The 25534-nt window shown below is 52.8% G+C and overlaps 1 protein-coding gene across 1 annotated transcript; it reads right to left on the bottom strand.

Annotated features, from left to right (window-relative positions):
* Positions 1 to 553: 553 nt before the first annotated feature.
* On the bottom strand, positions 554 to 2956 carry GPRIN2 (G protein regulated inducer of neurite outgrowth 2). The gene has a single exon (XM_049646293.1). The coding sequence runs from the start codon at positions 2954 to 2956 to the stop codon at positions 1583 to 1585; it is 1374 nt and encodes a 457-aa protein (XP_049502250.1). The 3' UTR covers positions 554 to 1582.
* Positions 2957 to 25534: the final 22578 nt, after the last annotated feature.

Genomic DNA, 25534 nt, shown 5'->3' with positions numbered 1-25534 from the left:
GTTCCTTTGGCCCGTTAGAATGCCAGCCCTGCTTTCCAACTCAACCTGCTTTTGGAGGAGTCCTTTCCGCCACAGTGAGTACAGGGTCCTTGAGGTGGGGAAAGCTAAGCCAGCTGCCAGGTCCCGGGTTCCTAAGTGCAGGAGGCCCAGGAACAGGGTCAGGTCACGGGCAGGGCTGCACATGGGCCCTTACTCCACCCTCCCAAGCCAGGGGACCCTGAGCAGCACACTAACCTGGCTCCCTCTTTAGGGCAGGCTGGCGGATTGTCCCAGGAGCTTAGGATCTTCAGCGCTAAGCCCCAGGATGAGAACACAGGCCCACTCCCAAACTCCACAGGTCTTGGGAGGTCCTTGGGCAATGAAGCCAGGCTGTGCCAAGCCTGTGCCCTGGGTTCCTCACCGCATGACCCCAGCCCCCTGTTCCTGTCCCACGTCAGCTCATATGGGCAGGGCTGGGAGGACAGGCCCACAGGCCTCCCACCTCCCCACGGCCTCACAGCTCTGGCCATTTCCCACCAGGTGAAAAACCCCACCCCAGGCTCCTTCCCTCCTCCTATCCATTTCTGCCTTCTCTCCTTCCAAGAACCACACTGGCCAGGAATAAGTCCTTAAGCCAAAGGAATGAGGTGATAATGGTGTCGTTTCAGGCACTGCAACGTATTTGGGGACAAGTGGCCACCTTTTCTCCCATTCCTGAGGCCAGCCCCTGACCCAATGACCAACAAGGAGGGCTGGCTCTTAGCAGCAGCCCCGGGCCCTTCTGGGTTGCCCGGTGCCCTGGTACGGATGTAGACCCCGCCTCCCCAACCCTGTCAGCTCAGTGAGGGTGCAGACAGCCCATCTCATTCCCCAAGGATTCCACAGAACTTAGCACAGGATACAGACTCAATAAATCCTTCTGGTTCATGACTACACTGCACTGACCACCAGTGTGCTGCGGGAAAGCAGCCCAGGCTTCAGCCAGCCCTGGCTCTGAAGCTCGGCCCACCACCTCCAGCAGTCCAATGGGCATGTCAGCCACGGCCTTGCCAAATGCCTGTGGTTTCACCCATAAATCGGGCAAAGAGGCAAAGACTCAACAAGGGAAGGTGACAAGCACAGTGTGCGGCACATAGGAGGTCTTAAACAGTGTCGGTGGCCATCCCCAAAGACCCAGCCAGTCCCTGTGTCACGTGGGGCCCCAACTTTCACGTCAGGAATTGGCTGTATCTGAGCCCTGCTTTAAAATACAGCCACCAAGAGTCCCAGGGGAAATCATGGCAGAGTTCTGAGGAGACACTAAACAGAACGTCGAGAATTTTTACAGAAAAATCAGGATCTCCCTTATGCACAGTGCTGAAAGTCTGTCCCAAAGTTCAGAGCCTGGATGTGCAGGGATGTGGCTCTCAGGAATGAAGCCCTTAAAAACCAGCCCAGCTGCAAGGAGCAGGAAGTCCCCAGGCTGCAGTCCTGTGCCCTGCGGTCAGCCAACAGCAGAGACACATCCACGGCTGCCAGGAGGTCCAAGGAGCCCAGGGCCCCCACTGTCCCTGGCCTGGGGCTGAGTCCACAGGCCCAGGATAGCTCTGAGGGCCACAGCTCCTCACTCGGGAGCTGCACTGGAGCAGCCGCAGCAGCTGGGGCGCCTCAAGGACTGCATGACAGCACGCAGAGGCCCCCTCCGGCCTTCCGCAGACAGGCTGTCCTCGCTGGTGGGTGCCCGCTGCAGCTGCTCAAACTGCATCTCCAGATGCTTCTGGATGGCCACGCCAAGTACCTCAGGGTCCACTGCAGCTCCATACACCTCCCAGGTCATGCCCTCGGCATCCCATCGCACATCCCGCACAGGGGATGGTGCCTCCTCCAGGCCGGACCCCAGAGTTACCTCCGGGAATGTGTGCAGGGCCACGGGGGCTTCCAGGGGTGGGCTGGTGGCCACAGCCTTGCAAACCGCCATGGGGGCTGCCTGTACACCAGCATCTTGGGCTGACAGAGAGGATGCCAACACAGGGGCCAAGTCACTGGCTGAGGTCATGGTCCATACATCCTTGGTCCTGGTACCAGGCTCCGTGACTAACCCGGTGGGACCCCAAGGGTGGGCACAGCAGTGGGAATGCCCAGGGAGCCCCCCAGGCAACCTGCACTGGAACCTCACCCCATGCTGAGCCTGCAGCCCAGACTCACTTACCGATGCCACTAGTTTGGGAAAGGCCAGGATCCCCGGGGCTGGCAGGGCATGACAGCAGCCACCGGTCCCCACCTCTCTCATATTGCAGAGGAGAGTTGCTGGGGACAGGGCATGGCAGGAGGTTGTGGCTGGCTGCCCGGTGGCTTTGGGCCCAGCCTGGGGGCTGCTGCTGTGGGTGGTTGTCCCTCCCAGGTCTAGTGGCGCCACCCACACCTGACTGTCTCCCAGTGTCCAGGCTGAGTTCGAAGTCCCTTCCTCTGGAGCCAGGTCCCTCTCTAGGCCTGCAGGGGCCCGGCCTCCCTGGCCAGAAGTACTACTGGGCTGCAGCTGAGCCCTGTGGACCGGTGAGCTGCCAAGGGCCGAGCAGCTGAGGCTGGCTTTATGGGCACCACTGTGGCCCCGGGTCTGGGTACTGCGCACCAGGTCCGAGTGGCTCCTCTGCATGGCAGCGGCACCGGGGGCCCTCAGGCGACCCAGGTCACCACCACCCACTGTAGACACATTGCCCACAGTGCTGCTCCGCCAGTGGCCCACAGCACGGGGCTGGGGCCGGGGGCTGGAGGCCTGCGTCTGCTCCGTGCTCTCAGCATGGTGCTCCTCTTCCTCCGGGACCTGCGGACTGGCGCTGGCCTCGCCTGGCTGGGCCTGCCATACAGTGCTGCTGGCGCTCTTGCGGAGCTCTGGTCTCTGCCCCTGGCCTTCCAACAGGTTGGAAGAGCTCCGGGACAGGGGCTGCGGGCAGGGACTCCGGGGTGGCCGGGCACCCTGGTCAGCGTGGCTGGTGCTCATGATGCCTGCAGGAGAGAGAGGGAGGGAAGGGAGTTGAATGGATTCTGCTCTCGGCTCACATGGTACAAGGCACACAGCGGGGCACAGCTTCAGCGCTAGCCTGGATGATGGCTCAGAGCCAGGAGCCAAACTGTGATAGGACACCAGACACTCCAAATCAAGATCATCACACATCATACACAATATGACCCTGCAAATATCTAATAACCGGTACCAAGTGATTAGAACCAGCCCTAGGGTAGGGTCCTGGATTATGTGGAGGGAGGAGAATCCAGGGGAGAGGCCAAGGCTGCCAGGACACTGGGGGCGGGCGCTTTGGGACAATAACTCTTAGTCAACCAGCACAGGAGTATCGCAGTATTTTAATAACCAGTAAAGCTTGACTGGCAAATACTAGCTGGGTTCCTCCCAGAACTGTCCGTATCCATCTTGGTTTGGACTGGGGCCTCCTGGGTACAGAGTTGTCATTCAAAAGAGGTTTGTGAGATAAATGAACAATGAATAGAGGGCACATAGAGGACACGCCCTGGGTTCTCCCCTGGCCCCCTCCCCACCCTCTCAGGCCTAGCCTGGTTGGGCGATCATGTCTCTGGGACTCAGTCTTGGAAGCTGTGAAGAGGAAGGGGTTTTCTGACCCCCTTGTCTGGCTCCAGGGTAGGGAGAGACCCCACGCACCAGCCCTTTACACACAGGACACTTGGCAAATGCTCACTCATTCCACAGCCATCTTCAGAGCACACACTGCATGCCCGGCCTTGGAGTTAGGGGACATGGAACTAAGATCCTGTGCCTCCAAGAATGTGGTCTAATATCACCAATCAGAAATGCCCTCCATCAAATTTAAATGCCCTCTTGCCAAGTGTGCTTGCACCCACCTTGCCTCCCTCCTTCCCTGCCTTTCCTGTCTCTTCCCAGCCACACAGACCCCTCTGGACCTGCTCACTGACTCTGGCCCTTCAACATCAGCACCTCCTCCCAGAGAAGCTCTCCCAGGCTGGGCCGGCTCCATCTCTGGTTGAGCACTGTCTCGCCTGGATGCAATAACCTGGCCACCCCACCAATCCAAAGCTGTCAAAGCAGGCCTGCGCCCTGTCCCCCTCTATCTGTCCAGCACCTAGCGCTGCCCTGACACACAGCTGGCCCTCAGAGAATGTCTGCCATGTGCCTGGCAGAGAGAACAAGAGAATACAAGAGTAAACCCACAGAGGAAAGTGCTGAGCACCAAAACGGGGTCTGAGAAAGGGCATTTCCAGGAGAGCTCACTTTGTGTGACGGATCAGGAAAGGCCTTCTGGAGGTCGGGCCTGGAGGGAGAGGAAGGAGAGGTGTCAGGAGAGGGGGAACAGGATGAGCAGAAGGCAGGAGGCACATGAGGGGAGCAGCAGAAGGCAGGAGGCACATGAGGGGAGCAGCGGGCTGAAGGCAGGGCAGGGCCCGAGGGGGAGGAAGTGGGGTCAGGGCATGTGGGCCAGCCTGGCCCTGGCCAAAGCTGTGAATGAGGAATACCTCCCAGAGACTCCCTGCCAGGCAGGACCAGCTGCAGAAACAGGGTGGGGGAAGAAGCAACAGCCGCAGTTTGGGCAATCCCGGTCCTGCCCTCCCACCCCTGGGGCTGATAAGAACCGCCAGGAAACCAGCCACCTTGACCAGGGGAGCAAGGCCACCTGAAAGGGAATTCGGAAAGGGCTCTCGGAAACTCCGTTTCTGTATAATGACAAACTTCTTCTGCCCCAGCACTCAGGAGACAGCTGCTGGCTATTCAAGCCAACAGTGAGGATGCTTCTGGAGCTGCAGTCCCCTGAAAGCTCGAGGCCTGCTGTGGAGTCCAGTTCAGCACAGCTTCTGGGCCGATGGAAAGATCTGCACTGTCCGATTAGATCAGCACTGGCCACATGTGGCTACTGAGCACCTGACAGACGGCTAGTGTGACTGAGAAACTGGCTTTCTAATTTTACTTAAATTGAAGCAATATAAATGGAAATGGCCACATGTGCCTAATGACTACCATACTGGACCGTGCAGCTCTAGCCACAGCTCCTGCCTGGACAGGAGTGTCCCATCCCTGCTGCTCCTTGGGGCTGAAGCCAGACTGGTCCCTGGAACAGCCAAGAAAAGGATGAGTAGCCAAGAGAGGACTAGAACCCAGCCCCTATTCTCAAGGAGCTCTAAGATGGATGTATAAAGGGCAACAAAGCCATTAACCATCACAGTGATGATAATAACAGCTCCCAGTACCTACTCACCTTGTGCCAGGCATGTGCCACATCCTTTGACACACTGTCTCATTTAAGTGTCAGAGCAGGCTCATGAGATACATCAACCCCATTCTACAGATGAAGAGGCCAAAGCTTAGAGAGGTTTACTGACTTGCCCATAGGCACAGTGAGTGCTAAGTCAGGAAGCAAAGCCAGGAGTGCCTGAGGTTCTCTGTGCCCACTCTGAGCACTGTGCAGATCTCCACTGTGGCCATCTTTTTACTTGTGTGTTGCCCTGACTCAGCTGAAGCCCCAGCACCCAACACAGCATCTGGCACTTGCAGTGGCTTCCATGACATGCCAGTGGGACTGGCTGAGTCCCGACTCAGTCCATGACTGAATGAGTGGGAACAAAGCCTGGACCCCCACCCACCTGGAGTCAGGAGAGCAGGGGATATACCTGCTAGCTGGGAAAGCTGTGGTCACCAGCAGCTCCGGGCAGGTGACAAGCACCCAGCTACAGGTCCAAGAACACCAAGAAAGCCCTATCTGGACAGCCTACGCAGCCGCTGGCTGAGCCCCACCTACCCCAAACCCTCCTAGGGAGCAGGGCCATAAAGAGCCAGGCCAGGCCCTGCCCCCTGCCCTGAGGAAACAGGTGGGATGAGGCTGGGGGTGCCCTCAGACCCCCCCAGGGGCTAGTGAGAAGCCACCAGTGACAAGGGTCCCACTGTCCCTGCCTCACCAGATGGCTGTCCAGTGACCAGGACTAGCCATGACCCAGAGAGAGCAGTGATCACAGAGACCCCAGTTGGGTGGGTATCTGTGGCTTCCCTTCCTCACCTCACCTCCACAAGTGGCAGGTGACAAATCTGAGGCCCAGAGCAGCTCAGAAATTTCAGAGAGCCCACAGCTGAACCCCAACAGGATATTTCTCCTACCATCTGGCCTTCCCAGCTCTGAAGAAGGGAAGTACTCTGAGGAACGCCACTCAAGTCATCCCAGGGAAAGGAGGTTTCCCACACCCCCTATCACTAAGAACAGGGCCCCCAGGGAGTGAGGGGAGCTGACCAAATGACCTTGGGAGTTGTGGGTAAGCAGGAGGCACAGGGGTCTGCTTCTAACGCTGACTCTTCCCCTTCCTGTGAAAGCACCCGCAGGTGCACACCTCCCTCCCTGAGCCTCAGTTCCCCAGTCTACAGAACGGAAGTAAGTCTCCACTGCAAGGTTGCTGTGAATCCTAATATGATGGAACAGCAATTGCTAATAATAACCTTCTCTTTCCTCCTCCCATCAGGAGTGGCCTGTGCTCAAGGTATCACAGGGACTAGTACTGGTGGACAGAAAGGCCTTTTTAGGAAGCCACTGAGACACCCAACAGGTTAGCCCAGTCTTGCTTCCCAACCCTTCCTGTCTTCGTCTCATCCTAGAACCCAGTCACCACCCGTGTCCCCAGGTCTCCATCACCATACGAAGCTTCCCAAGCCTTACTTTGGGAGGATACACATGCACATGCTTACACATGCATGCACACAGACACACACATGTGGAAACACACAAGTGTGAAGTCTGCCTTCCAACTGGCTTGAGTGGCATGCCCACCTGCCTTACAAATCATCTAAAAGGCTCTGGGTTCACCCCAAAGAGACCCTAGGAAGATGTTTTAGCACCAGATAAATGACAGGTACGTGGAGGTAGCCAAGACCCCCGGTGTTCTTTGACACCTTATTGTTCTCTCTCCTGCCCCATTTGATGCCAAAGTTGCAATGTGGCCGTGCCTTGTGGCCAATACAGGACTCTCCTGGTGCCTCAGTTCTGCTGGTCAGTAAATGGAAGAACAGCCAGTTTCACATGCAGCAATCAACCAATGTTATTTTGAGTAAAACCTCCCAGTTCTGCAGAAACTTTCAAACTGGCCCAACCAAAGAAACTGTTAGGTTGACTTGGTCAGAGATTCTAGCTCCCACCATATCACCCAGGCCTTCTGGGGTGTGCCCAGGGGGACCATCAAAGCCACTGCAAGCAGGCCTTGTCTCAGACCACACTGTGGCATCCATATACATCTCTTGTTAAGCGACAGGCATTTGGATGATGACTTCTGCTTCCAGCAAAACCAAAACCGGAAAAGCAAATCCAGGTGGTCAGGAGGGGAAACGGCTCCAATGTTAAAATATGGACTTTAACCCTCAGGGACCAGGTAGGGCACCACACAAAATCCTCATTGGATAGTGGGGGCATGGCAACCTCCAGCAGGTGGTCTGGTCCATCCCAGCGGCAAAAGGGGGCCTGACAGGACCTCTCAAGGCCAAAGTTGGGCAATGCAGCAAGAAGCATTCCTGAGCTACCAAGTAGGACTGTTTGAAGGGGACAAAATCTGCTCACCACAGAAAAGACAAAGGGGCCTTAAGTACAAAATGCCCAGGTCACAAGTTGTGCCAGTAAAGGGTTCTGGGATAACTGTGAGGCAAAGGCCCAAAGGACCCCGCTCTGCTCACTAGAGAGAGGCCAAGGCCCCCACCAGCCCCAGAGCTTTCTCCCCTGAGGAGGATTTGCCCACACTTCCCAAGTGGTGTCTGGGGTGGAGAAGGTAAGCCTCCAGGCCCAGGTGCCCCCAAACAAAGGCAGCCCCGGGAAGCTAGTGTCTCCGTACCTGCATGCTCCCAGGCACCCGTGCACCCATGCACCAGCATGGGCCGGAGCCCCACCCGTGGCCACATCAGAGGCCGACGCACAGGCCCGTTCACTGTGGGAGCCGGCAGGAAACAGCATCTCCACGGCTGCACGCCAACCGTGCAGGCCGCCTCTGGCTGTGGGGCCAAAGGCCTGAACACACCACACCATACATTCTCTCCCAGGACAGGGTTCCCTTCCCCACCCCTCCACACCAAGCCCACCCGACTCGGAGAGAAGGTCCTCAACACAATCCCCCAAACTAGGCTACAGATCTTCCCAGGAGCTAAGGCAATGACTGAGGGAAGATGAGGCTGTGGGGCAATGGGGTAGGGATGGAGGGCAGAAGGAAGGAGAGGGAAGGGAGGTCTGGGGCTGGGGGCAGCAGGGAAGGGTGGAGAGAGGGGTGGGGGTGGAAAAGGGAAGAGGAATGGGAGGGGACGGCGACAGCAGCGGGGGTGGAGGCAGAAGACGACGGGGTCCTAGGCAGAGGGCTGGAAATGGGAGGATGGGCAGACGAGACGTGGAAGAGGGGATGGGATAGGCAATGAGAGGAGAGATGAGAGGAGGGACGCGGCCATGGGGGGCGCTGAGCACTAGGCGGGGCCTGGGATGCGGAGGGTCTGAGCGCACGACGAGGTGAGGAGTGGGGTTCTGGGGCGCAGGAAAGGAAGGCGCCGCCCATCCCACCACCCTCCCCTACCCCCCACCGCGGGCACGCACACAGCCGGCCTCTCACCCACTCGCCCGCCCGGAGCCGCGCAGGCCGGCGGAAGCGCTGCTCCTGCGGCCGCCACAGGTGCCCGGCGCAGCGGCCCAAGATGGAGCCGGAGCCGGACCCGGCCCGGGCCGAAGACGCCACCCGCCGCCGCCCGCCTGGCCCGCGGAACCAGCGTCGGGGTGGCGCCCGGGGGCGACTAGGGGACCCGGGAGGAGGGGCGGAGGGGGGGGCGGCGGCCCTGCTCACCTGGGCCCGCCCCCGCGCTTCAACGCCCGCGTAGGCGTCCCGGCCCCGCCCCCTGCCCGCGGCCACGCCCCCGGACACGATCCACCCCGCCCCCACGGCCCCTCCGCTCCCCGCACTGCCCCTGGCCCACTGCGCCGGAGCCCCACCCCTCTGTCCACGAGCCCCCGGTCCTCCTTCCCGTGCTCAGGACATGTCCCCACTGTCCCGTCTCTGCGGCCCCGCCCCCACCACGATCCCTTGTTTTACCGGGCTGCCCAACAAACCCCCAAGATACCCATCTTCCCGACCTGCCCCCACCCCCCGGGTCTTACAGGCTTGGCTCCCCACAGCCCTCCAGCCTCCGACCCAGCCCCCAAGTACACTTCCTCATTGCCTCGCCCCTCGATCCCTGTTTACCTTCACCACACCCCTCACCGAAGTCCACGGGTCCTCCGTCGACCCCCTTCCTCACGGCCCCGCCCCGTGTCCTTCGTCATCCTGGCCCCGCCCTTCACAAGTTTTCGGCCTCCGACCCCACCTTCGAGCCCCCATTGCTCCAGGGCCACCCACCCTCGGATACCAAGCCGCGTTCCCCATCGTCCCGCCGCTATGCACCCCGTTCTCCCAGACTGAACTCCACAGTCCCATCCTCCCAGATCCACATTCGCGGACTCCAAGACTGACCCCGGTCTTTTGAGCTCCGCCTGCACGGCCCCTCCACGCAGCCAGTCTTGTCCCCAGAGCCCACTGCCCAGCTCCCAGAAGCCCAGCCTGGTAGACTCCATTTCTAGAATTGCGTCCCTGGCCCCGTCCCCAAAGCCTGTATTTTCCCACCCTTTTCTCCCCGCCCGTGTCCCCATCCCCACCTTTGCCCCCCAACCCAACCTCACTCCAGGCATTCAGTCGCCAGCCCGGCTGCCATGGACCCCAACAGCTGGCATGTGCAATGACCGTGAGTGAGAAGGTGAGTCAACCCCACCCAAGCCCACACCCCATCTTGCCGCTTCCTCTAGCTGGCAGTATGCCCTCCCACCGTCCCTCCCAACCTCTCTGCCCTGCTCCAGAAAGCGTCCAGGCCCTGGGAACACCTGGTTTTGCCTCCGTTCCCTCTATGTCCCCCAGGATCTGGCAGAGCTTGGGGTTCACAGACTCACAACAGGTAGCCCCCCACACAGGCCTGCCCATGACACCTTCAGCTCTTGAGCGGTTCCTGTCACGCACCCCCAGAGCCACACAGTAAGAAGAGTGTGACCTGTCTCAGGGCCCCCGTCTCTGAGAATTGGGTCCCAATGTTGTATCCAACTCCAGGAACCCCTGATTTGCTTGCCCAACCTCTTGCTGAGGGGGTCTGCATCCCTTTGGTCCAGTGCCCCCAGAAGCCAATGTCTCTCTGCCCCCCCTCCAGTTTGGGAAGACCCCAGACCCCAGCCTCACCTTTCCAGCCTCTCCCAGCCCTGCTCTGAGGCCAGAGCATCAGGAGAGGGTCAGCAGAAAGCCCCTCAGCCCTGGATTGAGGTGGAAAGTAGAAAGCCGAGGCAGGAAGGTGCACCATTCACTACCCTTCCCCCAGCCCCTAGCCTGGCACCTAGTCCAGAACAGGGGTGTGCAGCTCTATGCAACAGGTGTGGCTGGTACCTCACACCCAGCCACCCCCACCCCACGCCACCCCGGGTATATTCCCTGCATGCGGGACCCCTCCCAGCCTCAGTATCCCTGTCTGTAGTTCTGAACTGCCCCTCATCAGATTATCTCATGGACCAAAGGAGACAACGATACCACCCTGTCACACACAGCCTTTGGGCCCACAGGTCATACCCTCACACTTTTCCACCTGGCTTTTAACACAGGCATCCGTGCCTCCCCAGGCTCCTCCTCTCTGACCTGGAATCCTGCTGCTTAGGGCCTGGCTGGAAGCCTTGGCCCTACCTCCTCTGCCCCTCTCACCACAGTCAGTTACAGCTTCCAGTCAGGGCTCACTCACTGGTGGAGTCGGTGACATTCTGCTCAGAAAGACTCAGACTGCCCTAAGCGCCCCTTTCCAGTGGGGTCTTAGAGCATTGACCCAGAGTCTCGCACAGAGCTATGGAGGGGGCAGTAAGCACTGAGGGGTAACAGGAATGTCCAAGTGGAGGCCCCAGGCCCTGTCCTCCCACCACACACAGATGGGCAGAGGGATCTTGCCCAAAGGAGGCAAATGGGAGATTTGTTTGGTGAGGTCACCAACCCGCTCCTGCTCCCGCCTAGCAATTAGGGCACCTCCTTTCATATCTCAGGAATCTTACTCATATTCCCCATTTAGGGAAATAAGCTGAGCTCCAAGAAGGGATGAGCTGCCTGGGGTTACACTGAGAATTGGTGCCAGTCCCTGGGACTTCCTGCTCCCTGGTTATATGAGAGCCATCTGAGAACCTCAAGACGGATGTTTCAGGGAGGTGGCTCGGAGTTGGGTGTCCATCTGCAGATGCAACCTGGCTGGACCTGCCACCGGGGTCTCTGAGAATCACCCTGGCCTTGGCATCTTGTCCAGCTGGTCCTCTTCTTCCAATTGTGGCTTGGCCAAGAAGCTTCTCTGGCTGCAGTGGCTGCCCAGGGAGAGTCAGCCATGAATTGCAATCCTAACCACCCCCACATATTCACTTGCTCTGCGATCCCACACCCAGGCAAAACTGTTCACCTTTCTGGGCATCGGTTTCCTCATCTGCACAGTGACAGTAATTGTACCTCCTCCCAGGGTTGTGGGAGAGACAGGGTTTGTGAAAGTATTCTGCAGAATGCTCTTGCTGTCGTCAATATTTATCAAGCTCCTCCTGTGTCAGGTTCAGGAGATAAAAAGCCAGGACTGCATGGTGTAGGACAGGAGTGGGGTTTGTTGACTGCTTTAGTAGAGAGGGGAGGCTCTGGTTTAGGACCCCATGGGCCAAGTGCCATTTCCTGAGACTTGGAATCTGGCAGAAGAGAAGCAAATATGGCGTACTCAGGAGTTCTGTGGGGGTATGGGCGACACCAGATGGAAAGGCGAGTTGCACATGAGGAGCTGGAGTCTCCCAGAAGGTCTGGGCATCATGGGCACAGGGGTCCCTGAAGTCACAGGAGTGGGTAAGGTCTTCAGGAAGAGTGTAGCAAAGAGCACCTAGGACCCAGCTATGAGTAACCAGGTAGCAAAGAACTGAGAAGGAGTGGCCAGAAAGGAAAGAGGGAAACTGGGACACTGCTGTGACATGGGGCACTTAGAACAAGCAGCTTCAGCAAGGTGCTGGAGGCAGAACCCAAGGAGTGCACTGAGGGAGGAGTCAGAGGGGAAAACTCTTTTCAGCAGGGCCATAAAAGGGAGAAGAAAAGAAAGGTATTACTTGGGAAGGGATATGGGGTCATGAGAGAGATTTGGGGGACTTGGTTATGGGTTTTTTTTTTTTCTGGTTTGCTTTTTAATACACTGCATCATGGAATAGGATTCCTTGATTCCAAGCAACACAGAACAACTCAGGCTAAGTTGGGCACAAAGGGAAAGGGTTGGAAGACTGCAGGGAGCTCAGAATGGAATCTAATGTGGAGAGCTAACCTTGGTCCTTTAGGATGGGAGCCAAGTGACTCCAGACCTCAACAACAGGAGCCACGCCACAGTCTTGCCCTGTCATCGCCACAAAGGAGGGATTCTGGTTGTTTGTCCTTTGCCTCTCAGCTCAAGATTCAAAGTCTCAGGGAAGCAGGAGCTCTTTTGGGCGAGCCATGGCCATATGCCTTCTGTCCTTGGACAATAGAGGAATACCTGTCTGAGTGTATCTCTAGGAGTACCTACAGCCTACCAGGATATTTTCCCCCAGAGAGAGCAATGGAGTCCAGGTCGCCAGATAGACCCACTGCACGTTGTAACAAACTGAGCACGCTTGACAGTGGAGTGGGGGCAGGGTGGTGATGGTAAAGGAGCCATAAAGAGGGAGCAGATGAAGAGGTGGAAAGAGTGGGAGCCGCTGCTGGTATAAGGTCTCTATGTAACCAGAAAGCAAGCAGAAATGACAGGGGTAGTACCTAGGTAGGTTACTAGGCTTGGAAATCTAAGTTTGATGGTTTCCATCTTCTCTGTGAAAGAACAGGCAAGCTCTTGTTCTGAGACAGAAAGGGGAAGATGGAAAGATCGGAAGGGGTGAGAAGAGCAGAGGAGGTATGAAATAGAGATTGCAGAGGGGAGACGAGCCTCTGTGGGCCAAAGAAAGCAGTAGAAGATTGCCAGGCAGTACTGGGGCCCAAGCAAGATTCGTGACCAGCACTAACATCCCCCAGAAAGAATCATCAAAGAAAAACAAATTCTAATCAGGACTCACAGTTGTAAGGGTGAAAAAGGGAGTCGGAGACCACAGCATTTTGGAAGCTGGTGGCCAGAAGGATACAGCTGAGCCGGCTGGCCCTTCTGCCATCAGTGGTGGAGACGTTGGCTTACCAAGAGTCAGCTGAGTTCATATCCAAGTTACTTACTCTAACTGTACATGCTGTCATTATGCAATTACATAAATAATTAAATCTAATTCAATTAAATAGCACATGAATGGATGGACTATGCATAGAAGAAGAAAGTTCTGTTCCTATGAAAACTAGGTTAAACGCTTTGGAAAGTGAGTCACAAAAACTGCTGTCAGTCGAGTGTGGGAAGGGCAACTTGAAACAGAACAGGAGGAAAACCATAACAATCTAGAAAATTCTTGAATCGGATTGCTTCCCAGGTGTCTTGAAGTTGACTGACTTGCCTATGAACCAATCATTTATTAGACCTGAACGCTGGATAAGAGGGCTAATCCTGTATAGTTTAGGCAAATAAGAGAATTTTTTGAATACAGCTTCAGGCAATTGCTGAAGTCAAAGACTCAAATGATGTGGGCAGGGCCCTCCATCACCTGCTCCTTCCCCCTGATTCCCTCTGGATTGGATTCATTCCTTTTTTAAAAAATTTTTAAGTTTATTTATTTATTTAGAGAGAGAGAAAGATAGCACGAGCGAGGTAGGAGCAGAGAGAGAGAATCCCAAGCAGGCTCTGTACTGCCAGCACAGAGCCCAACGCAAGGTTCGAAACCACGAACCGCCAGATTTTGACCCAAGCTGAAATCAGTCAGACATTCACCCAGCTTAGCCACCCAGGCACCCCACTCTGGGTTAGATTCATCCTTACATAGACTCTCTCCTCTTGTGAAACAAGAAAGCCAGCAGCCCCAAATCTACGTCCTCACATCTCTGGATCCACAAACCGAATCTTACTGACCCTGCCTGACAATCCCGGGCCAGAGGGAAAGAGCTTTTTGATTGGCCAGCCTGTGTCATGCACTCTACCCAGGACAGTGGGGGCACTGTCCTATAACTGGCAGCCCCTCAAGGGTCACAGAGAGTGGTGGGCCGGCAAGATGCTGTCGCCAGACTACAGGGAAAGTGACACTGAGCTGTCCCAAAGCGCAGATGACCACAGGCAGCAGGGTCTCTGGGAGTCTCAGAAAAGGAGCCACTGGGAGCCCAAATGTGTCAGTGTGTCATCAATGCCTAAGCAAGGGAGAGCATTGACTAAATTCAACAGTGTCTGTTTTTCAGACAAGAAAATCCCTAGAGTATGAGAGACTCCTGTACCCATAAGATCCGTGAGTGAAAAGACTGTGTCTTTTTGTCTGACAAAAGACACTGACTTCCCAGGACCTGTCATATAATAGATGCTGAAAGAAAGGGAGGGAGGGAAGAAGGAGGGGGGGAAGGAAGGGAGGGAGGGAGGAACTAGTTTACCAAGATATACCTATTACCTATTACCTATTAATTACCACCTCAGTTTCATCCACAAACATTTTACTGAGTCCCTAGTAAGTGCCAGTCCTACATGATGAGCTGGGAAGGCAGGCTGTATCAATGGTGCCTTGACCTCAGAGACTGTGTGATGGGGCATTCAGGGACAGCCCTGATAGACACACAGACAATTAGATCAGAGTGGTAAAAGGAGACAGATGGGGCTGGGGCACACAGAGAAGAGGCCCTGTGGTAGACATCTGTTACTTTTTAGCTCCCCACAGTCCGCAACCCCACTTCATTTAAGGGATCACCCACTACAGAGACTGCCAGTTGCCCCCCAGTACTTATTCTCCCCTTCTGTAGGCATAGAACTGCCCTAGCCAGGAACATGCCCGCCCAGAGCGGAGAGCACATTTGTCAGACACCGTGCAGCAAGGCATGCTGTGTGACTGACTGGGCTCTGTCCAGGGAGATGTTAGCAGAAGTGATGCATGAAGTTTCAGGGATGTGCCCCTCAGCAAGAATGTGCTTCGTTCTTTCTCTCTCCCCTGGTTGGCATGAAGTCAATATTGCTAGGCAATATTGGGTCCCATGCAAGATTTGTGACCAGCAGTAATATCCCCCAGAAAGAACCATCAAGGAAAACCGAGTTTTAATTCTGACTTACAGTTGCAAGAGAGAAAAAAAGAGAGTCAAAGGCCACAGTATTCTGGATGCTGGTGGCAGGAGGATACAGTCTAGGTGGCCAGGACTTCTGTTCTCAGGAGTCAAGTCAACTGGGGTTAGGCCAGTTTGGACCATTCAGATGAGGGCAAGGCCCCAGAGACATCACTACAACAGGATAGAAGGGCCTAAATCTCAACACTATACAGTTGTCTATCAGCCCGGGACCATTTATGACCGAACTTTGCATGAAAGAGAAATTAGCCTGTAGTCTATTTTAAGCTGCCGTTTGGAGTGAGGTTCTCTTACCGAAGGAAAGCCTATATACTAATTGAGACAGAATTTTGTGCCTGGAAGAGAGGTACACGAGGTAACAAAACTTCAAATGTGTTCTCAACACATAGATGTTGTAGGCTGGAAAGCTGGAAACCCTTGCTGTAACATGCTGAAGCAGCTGATAAACTGATTCCCTGCGTACCCTGGAAAGTCGTCTGTAGCTGTAAGAACACGGTGGAATATTTTACAGTACTTGTGTCTGCTGCCTGCATCTTGCCACTCTCAGCAAAGCCCTACGTGAGCCAGAAGAAGCTGACCAGAGCTAGCCAGCATGCTGGCAGAGATGGGAGGGAATGCAGGGGGGCTAGGAGGAGCTCTCTTTCTATGACCACAACCTAAGTCACAAAGTTTTCTGCAGTTGGAAACTTCAACTGCTTCTATACCCCAAACTGAAGCAGGTATAGAAGATGTTTTTGAAGTAGCATTAGCAGGAGACAAGACTATGGACACTAGTCTTTGTCAAGCACTTTGAGTTAAGAGTTCTCAGCCTGACAATGACAGCCAGCTCCACGGCAAAGACCAGACCAAGGATGTTGCCTTCCAATCTAAGCTGAACGTCTTTGCTGATGCAAGTTCAGAGGGAGGTGGTCAGGTGTCTGCTAAATGAAAGACCAAAGATTTTAGGCTTAAATCTTAAATGTGTGCCCATGAGAACAGCTGGGAGCAAACAGGCAGAAAGCCAACTAAGATTTTGAGGGACGTGTATTACCAAAGAAAGCATGAGCCTGGCCAGTACAATGCCTTCATTGTTGACTCCATAAAACAACCAACCTCCACAGGGTAATGTATGGAACTGTTGAATTACTATATTGTACACCGAAATATAACACTGTATGTTAACTAAGTGGAATTAAAATAAAAACTATTAAAAAAAAAAAAACCCAGCCACCAACCTCTTGCCACCAAACCCATACCAGGAGGAAGTGGGCTACATAACCGTATAGCCCCAAGAGGTGTACATCTTCAATGCCAGCTTTGGATTTGGCCACAGACGGCAGTAGACAAAGAGGGGACCACCAGGGCCCAGAGGGACAGTCATAGAGAAAGGGCTGTCATTCAAGGAATTTGCTCTACTCCCTGCCCAATTTCTGCCCAGCAGCCAACGAGTGGCTTCAGTGGGTTCCCATTTTTCCTTCATCTGGACGGGGGTTCCTACTATGTTACCCTATTCTTACCTGTTGTATATTGGGTATGATGGGACAGTTTGTATATGAGTTTACAGGACACTGCACTATGATGAACCATACCCATACCTGGCACTGTGTGGTCCATGCCCAGATGCTAGTCTAAGAGTTGTGTGCCTGCCCTGGATGCACTTGGGAGAGGGCATTCCAAACTTTGAAGAATGGGGGACACTGATATTTGGATGGCTAAAGGAACAGATTGCTATATAGACTGCTAACTGCCCCTAGTAGTCATGATCCCCTCATTTGTTTAAAGAATCCCTGCCTTTTACCTGGCAACAGGAAATCCAGGGGGAAAAGCTATATTTGGCCAAGTAACTGACCAGTAGACCTGAAGTGGGGAGAGGTGATGTCTTTAACCAGAAGTGGGGGGGGGCATGCCCTCCTCTTTTCTCTTTTCTGTTTCCACTGGCTGGGTGGTAGAGATCGTGCAATATCTCAAACCACACAAATACACCATACTTGCGAGTACTGAATAAACAAGATAGGAAGAAATCTGGGCTCCCAGGCTGCTTACCTGCAGACAGGTGAGAGAGAAAGAAACTTCTGTCTTGTTTAAGCCAACTTTATGTGAAGTGTCTCTTCCAGCACTTCAACCTATATTCTAAAAATTACTCACCCTCTCCTTTACGCCCATGTGCTTTGGGTGCGTCTCAGAAGAGGAGCATATGATTAGGCCCAAGCCAATCACTGTATCACATTACTCTGGCTCCAGATATCGTTCAGGATAAGCATGTGTCCCACTTAGAGCCAATGATGTGCCATAAAGAATTTCTCTGGGAGTCCGAAGAAACTCACTCTTTTCCCTAAGGAGATGTGGGGACTGAAGCCACCACCTGACAAGGTAAAGATGTGAAGAAAAGCAATGTCCCAGGTATATCATCTGAGTTTGAATGCAGTTTAGGCTAAGACTGGTCTCATTCCCTGACTTCTCAACTAAGGAAGCCAATAATTATCCTTTTTATTTAAACTAGTTTGGGTTAAATTTCCATCCTTTTCTACCAAAAGTAGCCTCAGTGATAGTCTTCAGCCAAGCCTTGGAGTATTATGGAGGCAACATGGAAGGCAGCTACCTGAGTTCAGTCTTATAAGGGAAGTCAGAGACCACCTGAAATTTGCTTGGGAAAACACGGATCCATTATAAGAATACATCTGAACTTTAATTGGGAAGTCTTTAGGAACTAGCAAGACAGATCCAGAAATATCCATTGTTGCATTGCTTTCTTCCTGGAGCCTGGGAGCACCATCTTCCTCCTGACTTTCCTCTGCTCCGTGCTCTCTGCCAACTAGTGCCCTCTACTGATGCAGAATTTCTGTTGCTTGAATACCTTGAATCGCCAAGGCCCCAGCTCCTCCTGGTGGCATCTCTTAATGCATCCTTCTCACTCATCCTGCTAGCTACCTCACTCCTGCCATCTCCCCCAACTCCCAGTTCAAACAAGAGAAAGCTGATAGACAGAGGTCATCTTTCATGCCAAAGGAACACACAAGTCCTGGCCAGCTGATGGATTCAGCACCTAGGTCAGGGGCCTCCTCCCACCCAAAGGTCACATGGTCTAAAACACGTCCACCTACTGGCTGTCCTCCCTGCTAGGGCTATGGGCATGGCAGGTACCACTACTGATGTGTCTTGCATGTCTACACAGAAATATTGTGTTAGCCAGTACTCTTTTGACTTTGAGAAGCAGGAACCCAACTCAAATCGGCTGAACCAGCCAAAAAACATTGCTTGGGCTCTTGTAAGTCAAGAGTCCAAGGCAGTGAGTTTGGCTGGATCTAGGTGTAAGGGATGTCATCAGAACCTGGCACCTCACCATCTCTTTTAGCCAGACTTCCCATAAATATTTGGCTCTCAGTAGCTCCTGGATTTTATCCTCACACCTATAAGTCTATGGAAAAGAATTTAAAGAGTTGAGAACGATGCCAAGTTATTGTATTGCTATTATTGTTGTTATCCCTCCCTACAGTTCCCCCAAAATTCTAGGTTTGAGTTACAGTAAACTAATGTGAGTCACCACCCAGCTCTTAACCCATCACTGTAGCCTAAGAAATGTGAGGCTCTCTGACTGACCAGTTCCAGATCAAGTTGAACTCTGGAGTTAAGAAGTCAGCCCACCCTATCACATAGTCTGAGATTAGGTTGAATCGAGCACCAACTCTTAAAGCTTCCATTAGAGAGTGATACATGTCACTTCTGCTCATATTTCATTGGCCAAAGTTAATCACACATCCATGTCTAAGCCCAAGGGGGACTTCGTACCACCTGCATGAAAAGAAGAAAGTCAGATATACACTGCACTAATGATAACCACTACCCAGTTTCTCTCTCTTCCTCCTTCCTAAAAGAGTCACAGTTTTGTCCAGGGTGACAGTGTGCCCAGCTAACTGTACCTTTCCAGACTCCCTTGTAACTAGAGATAGCCATGTGACCTTGTTCTGACCAATGAGATGTAAAAGGGAACCACTGGGAAAGAAAGATGCCATGATGCCTCTGAGATACGGTGGCCATGCTGTGAACATAAGGACGGAAGCCACATGATAAGGAAGGTGAAGGAAGGGGATGGGGGAGCCTGGAATCTTGATAAAATCTCTGAGCAGCTGCCTTGTCCTGGGCTACTAGTCTGTGGGCTGCTTGTTACATAAGAACAAGAAACCCATATCTCTTTGATCCACTGATAGCAGGGTTGTATGGGATCTGCATTCCTTACTCTTTACCCTTTCTGTGTTTGAAATTTCTCAAAATTTCAGTTTTGTTCAGTTAAAGACTGTGTGTTCAGTCTTTAACATTCAGATGGTTCACGGTGCAGTGGAAAGAACATGGGCTTTGGATCAGTCAGTGAAGGCTTCAGTTCTAGGGCCAGCCAATTTCCAGTTATGTGGCCTTGAATGGATAACTAAGGACATATAACTAGGCTCTTTGAGCCTTACTTTCCTCATCTGTAAAATGGGAATAAAAATCCTGTGACATAGGCATTTCCCTTACTTACCTCCCACTGTAAGACTGAAAAGATCAGATGCCCACTTTCTTGACCCCCTTGAAACCAGCTTGGCTATGTGTGGGTCTAGCCAATGATGTATAAGAGTCAACGTGCCGGGAGCTTTCTTATGAAAGGAGAGAAGTGAGTGAGGAAAGCAGCACTATTCCCACCCAATGTTCCTTTCCTTCTTTTCTGCCTTTGAACTTGGTGCCAGAGGACACCAAGTTTGGTACTGTGGTAACTATCTTGCAACTTTAAGGTGTACATGTTGAGATGGCAGAGCAGAAAGACACAAGGAGCCTGGGTCTTGGATGATAACCTTCAGCTGCCCAACCAAATGTGAAGCCATCTAACTACAAATTTCTTGTTAATACTACATTTCGCCAGTCCTAAGACCCACATTCTCTTTTACATTTAACACCTCTGAAATCAAGTCACATCTTACAGCTGATTTGATAGTAAGGTATTGCTTCATAGTTTCTTTTTTTAATGTTTATTTTTGAGAGAGAGAGATAGAGTGAGAGCAGGGGAGGGGCAGAGAGAGAGGGAGACACAGAATCCGAAGCAGGCTCCAGGCTCTGAGCTGTCAGCACAGAGCCCGACGCAGGACTCAAGCCCACGAACCATGAGATCATGATTTGAGCCGAAGTCAGAAGCTTAACTAACTGAGCCACCCACGCGCCCCAAGAATTGCTTCATAGTTTGACATCATTTTTTCTAATGCAAGGAAAGTGATACAATAGTGGTACATTTTACAATCAAAAGCATCTTAGAGTTAAGTATGATAATAAATCTCCTTATTGTTTAAGTCACATTAGGTCAGGTTTTATGTAAGCTGTAGCCAAAAGAATTCTTAACTGAGAAAAAAATGTCTACTATAGAGGGTGGTTGTGAAGAATGAATGAATAAAATAATGTAAGTAAAGTACTTGATGTAGATTATTTTAAAGGGAAGGTATTTTTGTCAGGGGCTCAATATCTAGTTATATAAATTATTTTTTCTACCATGTCCAACTGTAAACACACACATACACACCTCTAAGAGAGGTATATATCCAAAAAATAAGTCCAAGGTAAGCACTGAGTTACAAATCTGGGCAACAGAGAACTCAAAGCAAGTGGCACTCTTGTATCATTTGAGACTTTTGATTATGAATGGTAGATATCTACTCAAACCTGCTTAAGTACAAATGTGAATTTGTTGACTCACCTAGGGGAAAAGTCTGGTCATGCTCTGGCTTCAGACACAGCCTGATTCATCTGTTACTAAGACCCAGTAATTCCCTTTCTTCCCTGGGCACCAACTGCCCTTAGCTGATGCTGATTCTGTTCTTAGTTAGGCTTTTTTTTTTTTTTTTTTTTTTGGTTAATAAAATTTTATTGACACAAACCACACCTATTCATTTACATATCGACTATGGTTGTCTTGCACTAGAATAATAAGAGTGGCAACTAAGATAACGTGTGGCTCTCAAAGCTTAAAATATACATTATCTGACTCCTTACATGTAAAAGCTTGCCAACCACTGTAATAAGTCATGGTATTCTGTTCGGTTGTGCTCAGATCTATGAAAGACTTGCCTGCCATATTGGTACAGAAATTTAAGACAGCATCCCTTAGTACCACAACTAATTTTCTGAGGCTATTATCATTTGCAGTGGTAACTGCTTTTATATTTATTTGTTAGTCCTATCTGCCTTGGCTCACAGAAAGTACGTAATAAATATTACATTGATCTCAAGAAAATCTTATTAGGCTTACTTCTATCTACAGAATTAAGTTCAAAATAATTTCTGTGTCATACAAAGCTTTCCATGATTTGGGCCCAGACTTCTTTTCCAGTATCACCTACGGCTACTTTCATATGGAGTCAGGCTCTTTTCTCATGCAAGGTTCCCTGGTGCAAGGCCCATGCAAGGCCCTCTGGGAGGCTTCTGGCCCAGCATTGTCAGGAAAACTGCCCCTGGTCAGTCCCTGTGTCTGTGTCTCCCTGGACCCATTACTACAGCAGGAGAAGGAGCTTCAGAGGAATCAAGGCAGAGGGATGAGTCAACCACACCTGAGCCATTGGCACTGACAGGAGAAAGGTGCTCTCCCAGAACACACTGGGGTACCATTCTACCAGAAGGAAAAAGGATGCTGTGCTACAACAACCCCAGATGTCCTCCCCAAGCTCTCTTCTCTCTCTCCCCTAAGCCCACTACCACCACCCAGGCCTCAGCACTTTATCACTCCCTCGACAATGAAAGCTGATCCAGAGAAGACCAAAGTCAGCCAGTAAGGAGAAGTGGCAAGCCCATCCACCCCAGGGCCCCAACTTCAAGAACTGTGGAAGAGGAGATAGAGTATAGCCCTCCAGAAGTGAGCCCTGCTCAGCTCATCACTCTGGTTTCATTCTAGTAAACAAAAAGAGTGTATTTCAGTCAACTTTTGCCGCTTACAGAATCTCTATGGCAATCATCCACGAGAGTTTGTATCTCCCGCCCATGTCTGCGGGGTTGGCTGGGGTCAGCTGGTGTAGGGTGGGCCCATTGATTCCAGGCTCCCACTTGGGTTTGGAGCCACCCCACAGATCTTTCACTGGCCTGCAGCCAGCAGCTACCTGGGGCATGCTCTCCTTACCACAGTGCCAGAAGCTCAAGAGGACAAGGCATTTCCAGCCTTGCATCATCTCTGCTAACATTCTATCAGCCCAAGCTCGTCTCATGGCTAAGCTCAAAGTCAAGTGGTAGGGAAGTATGCTTCCCCATCATGTTGCAGGGATGGGGAAGTGCAACACTAGTAACCAGGAAGAGAGGGCCTGCGACCAACAATTTATTTTTAAGTTTATTTATTTTGAGAAAGAGAGATTGGTGGAGGGGCAGAGAGAGGGAGGGAGAGACAGAATCCCAAGCAGGCTCCAAGCTGTCAGCGAGGAGCCCCACATAGGGCTCAATCTCATGAACCGTGAGATCAGGACCCGAGCCAAAATCAGGAGTCGGACGCTTAACTGACTGAGCCACCCAGGTACCCTGGGACCAAAAATTTAATCTGCCACACAAGGTCGCCAAGGAACAGCCTTCCCCCCATGCTCAGCACTTTTAATTCATTTCCTTGTCATAGCGAAAGCCCAACTGCAAGCACTGAAGCCAAATAAAATGGCCTTGTCCATGGTCACGTGATCTCTCTGCGAGAAGGGAGGAGGGAAGGGGGAGGATAGAGGAGAGCCCTAAACTCCACATGGAGGTCACACCTGGAACGGAGCAACATCCAACAGAGGTTACCCCTCCCCCCCTCATTCTGTCCCTCAACAGTCTGGGCCCAGTCCTCAGAAGGCCCAGCCCGGATAGTCATCATACCTGACAACTTGGTTAGAGTTAAGTCTTCCTCCCTCCCACAGCAAAGGCCAGCTTCAGACAAGCCCCTGGTCTCTGACACAGCGGCATGGTCAGCACCTTCTCTCCTCCTGCACCTTGCCTACACGGACTCCTGAGGTCAGAGCACATGGAGAGAGGAAAGGGAAGAAATATGGAAAGTTCTTTCTTGATGGTCCCATAAGATGGCTTTATGCTTTCTGGATCTCAAAGAGGCTTACTGCCATCATGGGCACTTTCAAAAGTCTCTTACAGACTGTCCCCTGCCACTGACACTCCCCACCTCGCCGTCCCCACCCCCAGCTCCAGCTGTAGTCCCTGATCCCAGCATATGAATCTGAAGCCACCTGCTCCCTCTTCAGCCCCTAGAAAGCTCACCTCCTCCTCCCCTCTGCTGTGGTCCCATCAGCTCCGGGCAGGCTTGGGGCAGGGTCTGAGACAATGGCACAGTGGCTCTTTCGATCACATGGCTCACCTCTAGTCATGGGGAACGTGCCACACATTCCCCATCCTGACAAGTACCTGGATCAGGCTGATGGCAATTCCCCAGGCCCACACTCCCACCATGAGTGGCTGATCTGACCCCTAAGGTCAACAAGTCTTTGACCCGCCCCCCCCCCCATCAGAGGGAGGGCACCTGCCTCCCAATACAGCAGCAACGCACCTGTCACTCTGCCTGCACCACCTCAAGCCAAAAGCCACAAATGCCTGTGTGCATCAGCCGCTGGTCAGGCTCTTTTCTTTCAAACAGACTCCCTGGCAAGACTCAAGGCCCTCGGGAAGAGCCTCTGGCCCAACACTGTAGGAACACTGATGTTGCCACTCATTGGCCCTGGTCAGTCCCTGTGCCTGTGTCTCCCCGAACCCATCACTGCAGTGGGAGAGGAAGCTTCAGAGGAATCCCAAATTTCTGGGGATGCAAACCAAGCTCTCAGAGTGGTCCTGTTCAGGTACGCATTCTCTGGGCTTGAGGGGGATATGTCTACCCGCCCCGTCCCCCGTGCTGGGGGTCCCCTTCTCAGCTCCAACCTTTGCCAAAGTCCTGTCTCTCCCCTCCACTCGCTCAGCTTGTCTTTCCCCCAGTGGGACAGCTGGGTGGCTGGTTCTCAGCCACCTTTGAAAATCTGCATCTCTATCACCCCTCTTTGGAGTTGATAGCAAACTTCTTCGTATCTTCGCCAAAACATCAACACCTTGACACATCAAAATAAAAAAAAAATTTAAAGTATTTCCCAACAGCCCCCTGAAAGGTGTCCTCACGTGTCTCATTGGCTAGAACACTGCCACGGGGCCACCCGTAGCTGCAAAGATGGCTCATCGAGTCAGAACCCAGCAAAGGGGGCCGAGAGCACTGTGAATATGGCCCAGACCATTCAGATTCATCCCCGGGCCCCACTGTGTTGCTGCCCTGACAGAGTGTGGGTTCTGGTGTTGGCAACAAAGCTGGAGGAGGTGGGGTGGGCACCGGGGGCTGAGGAATAAATTCACTGCTATTGGCCACAACAGCCCTGACTGATTAGACCCCGCCCCCGAGAGGCCAACAATCCTTGGGACAGCAGCAGGGCCAGAGGTGACAATTCAGAAATGACAAGCCTTGCCTCCATCCCTGCCTTCTGCATCGTCTGAGGGTCAATGCTGGTGGTCAGGAGACAGAGCAGCTGGTGTCAAGACTGGCCAGTCACTTCCTGGCTCAGTGGCCTCAGGCAACTCATCACCCCCGAGTCTCACTTTCCACCTGACTGAGATGGGAATGAGGCTCACAGACCTTGCCCACCCATTCGTGGCCTGCCTCTGTTAACGATTAATTACGACTCTTAATTGCAAGTGGCAGAAATCACCTCATACGGGCTTAAGAAAAAAAAATTTTTTTTAAATTTAATTTATTGAACCATCTGGGGAGAGATGGCCGCCAGGGTTCCAGGACCAGGGGTCAGACAGCATCATGAAACCTCCCACCCTACTCTGTGCTCCTGTGCTGACTCTGGTCTCACACACCCTCCTCCACACAAGTGCTCCCAACCACCCCGGACTGAGCTCCTCCAGCTCCACGGGGCCTGCAAAGAAGGAAGTGTCCACAAATGCTGATTCCACAAAAATTCCAGAGTGAAACATCTCATTGCCCCAGGGAACGAAGCACACTGGGTGGCCTGGCCTGGGTCATGTGCAAGGCCCCGGAACAAGGGTGAACCGGTGATGTGGGCAAAGGGAAGAGACCGTCTTCCCTCAGCTACCATGTGAGCAAAGAGGGGAGAGGGTAGTTCCTGAGAAGAAAAGGCAGGCTATTGTTGCCAGTAGAGAGAAAAGCTGCCAAGCAGGGGCAGCAAGGAGGGAGAACCGCGCAGGGCAGCAGAGAAAACTCCCAGGAGGCAGGAGTGAGCCAGGGGTTCTGGGCCCCATACTAGGACTACGAGTGGTTGTCCACAGGACAGGACATATTTGAAACAAGCATGGTAGAGTGGGGGACAAGGCAGAAGCTTATGACCCGATATGGAAAGTTATT

Source organism: Panthera uncia, chromosome D2, assembly GCF_023721935.1.
Source record: "Panthera uncia isolate 11264 chromosome D2, Puncia_PCG_1.0, whole genome shotgun sequence".
Lineage (NCBI taxonomy): Eukaryota > Metazoa > Chordata > Mammalia > Carnivora > Felidae > Panthera > Panthera uncia.
The sequence above is the reverse complement of the archived record's forward strand: the minus strand, read 5'-3'. Positions and strand labels throughout refer to the sequence as shown.

Bases quoted from the DNA above. Each gene is read 5' to 3' on its own strand.
- GPRIN2 (XM_049646293.1), bottom strand. From the start codon at position 2,956: ATGAGCACCAGCCACGCTGACCAGGGTGCCCGGCCACCCCGGAGTCCC.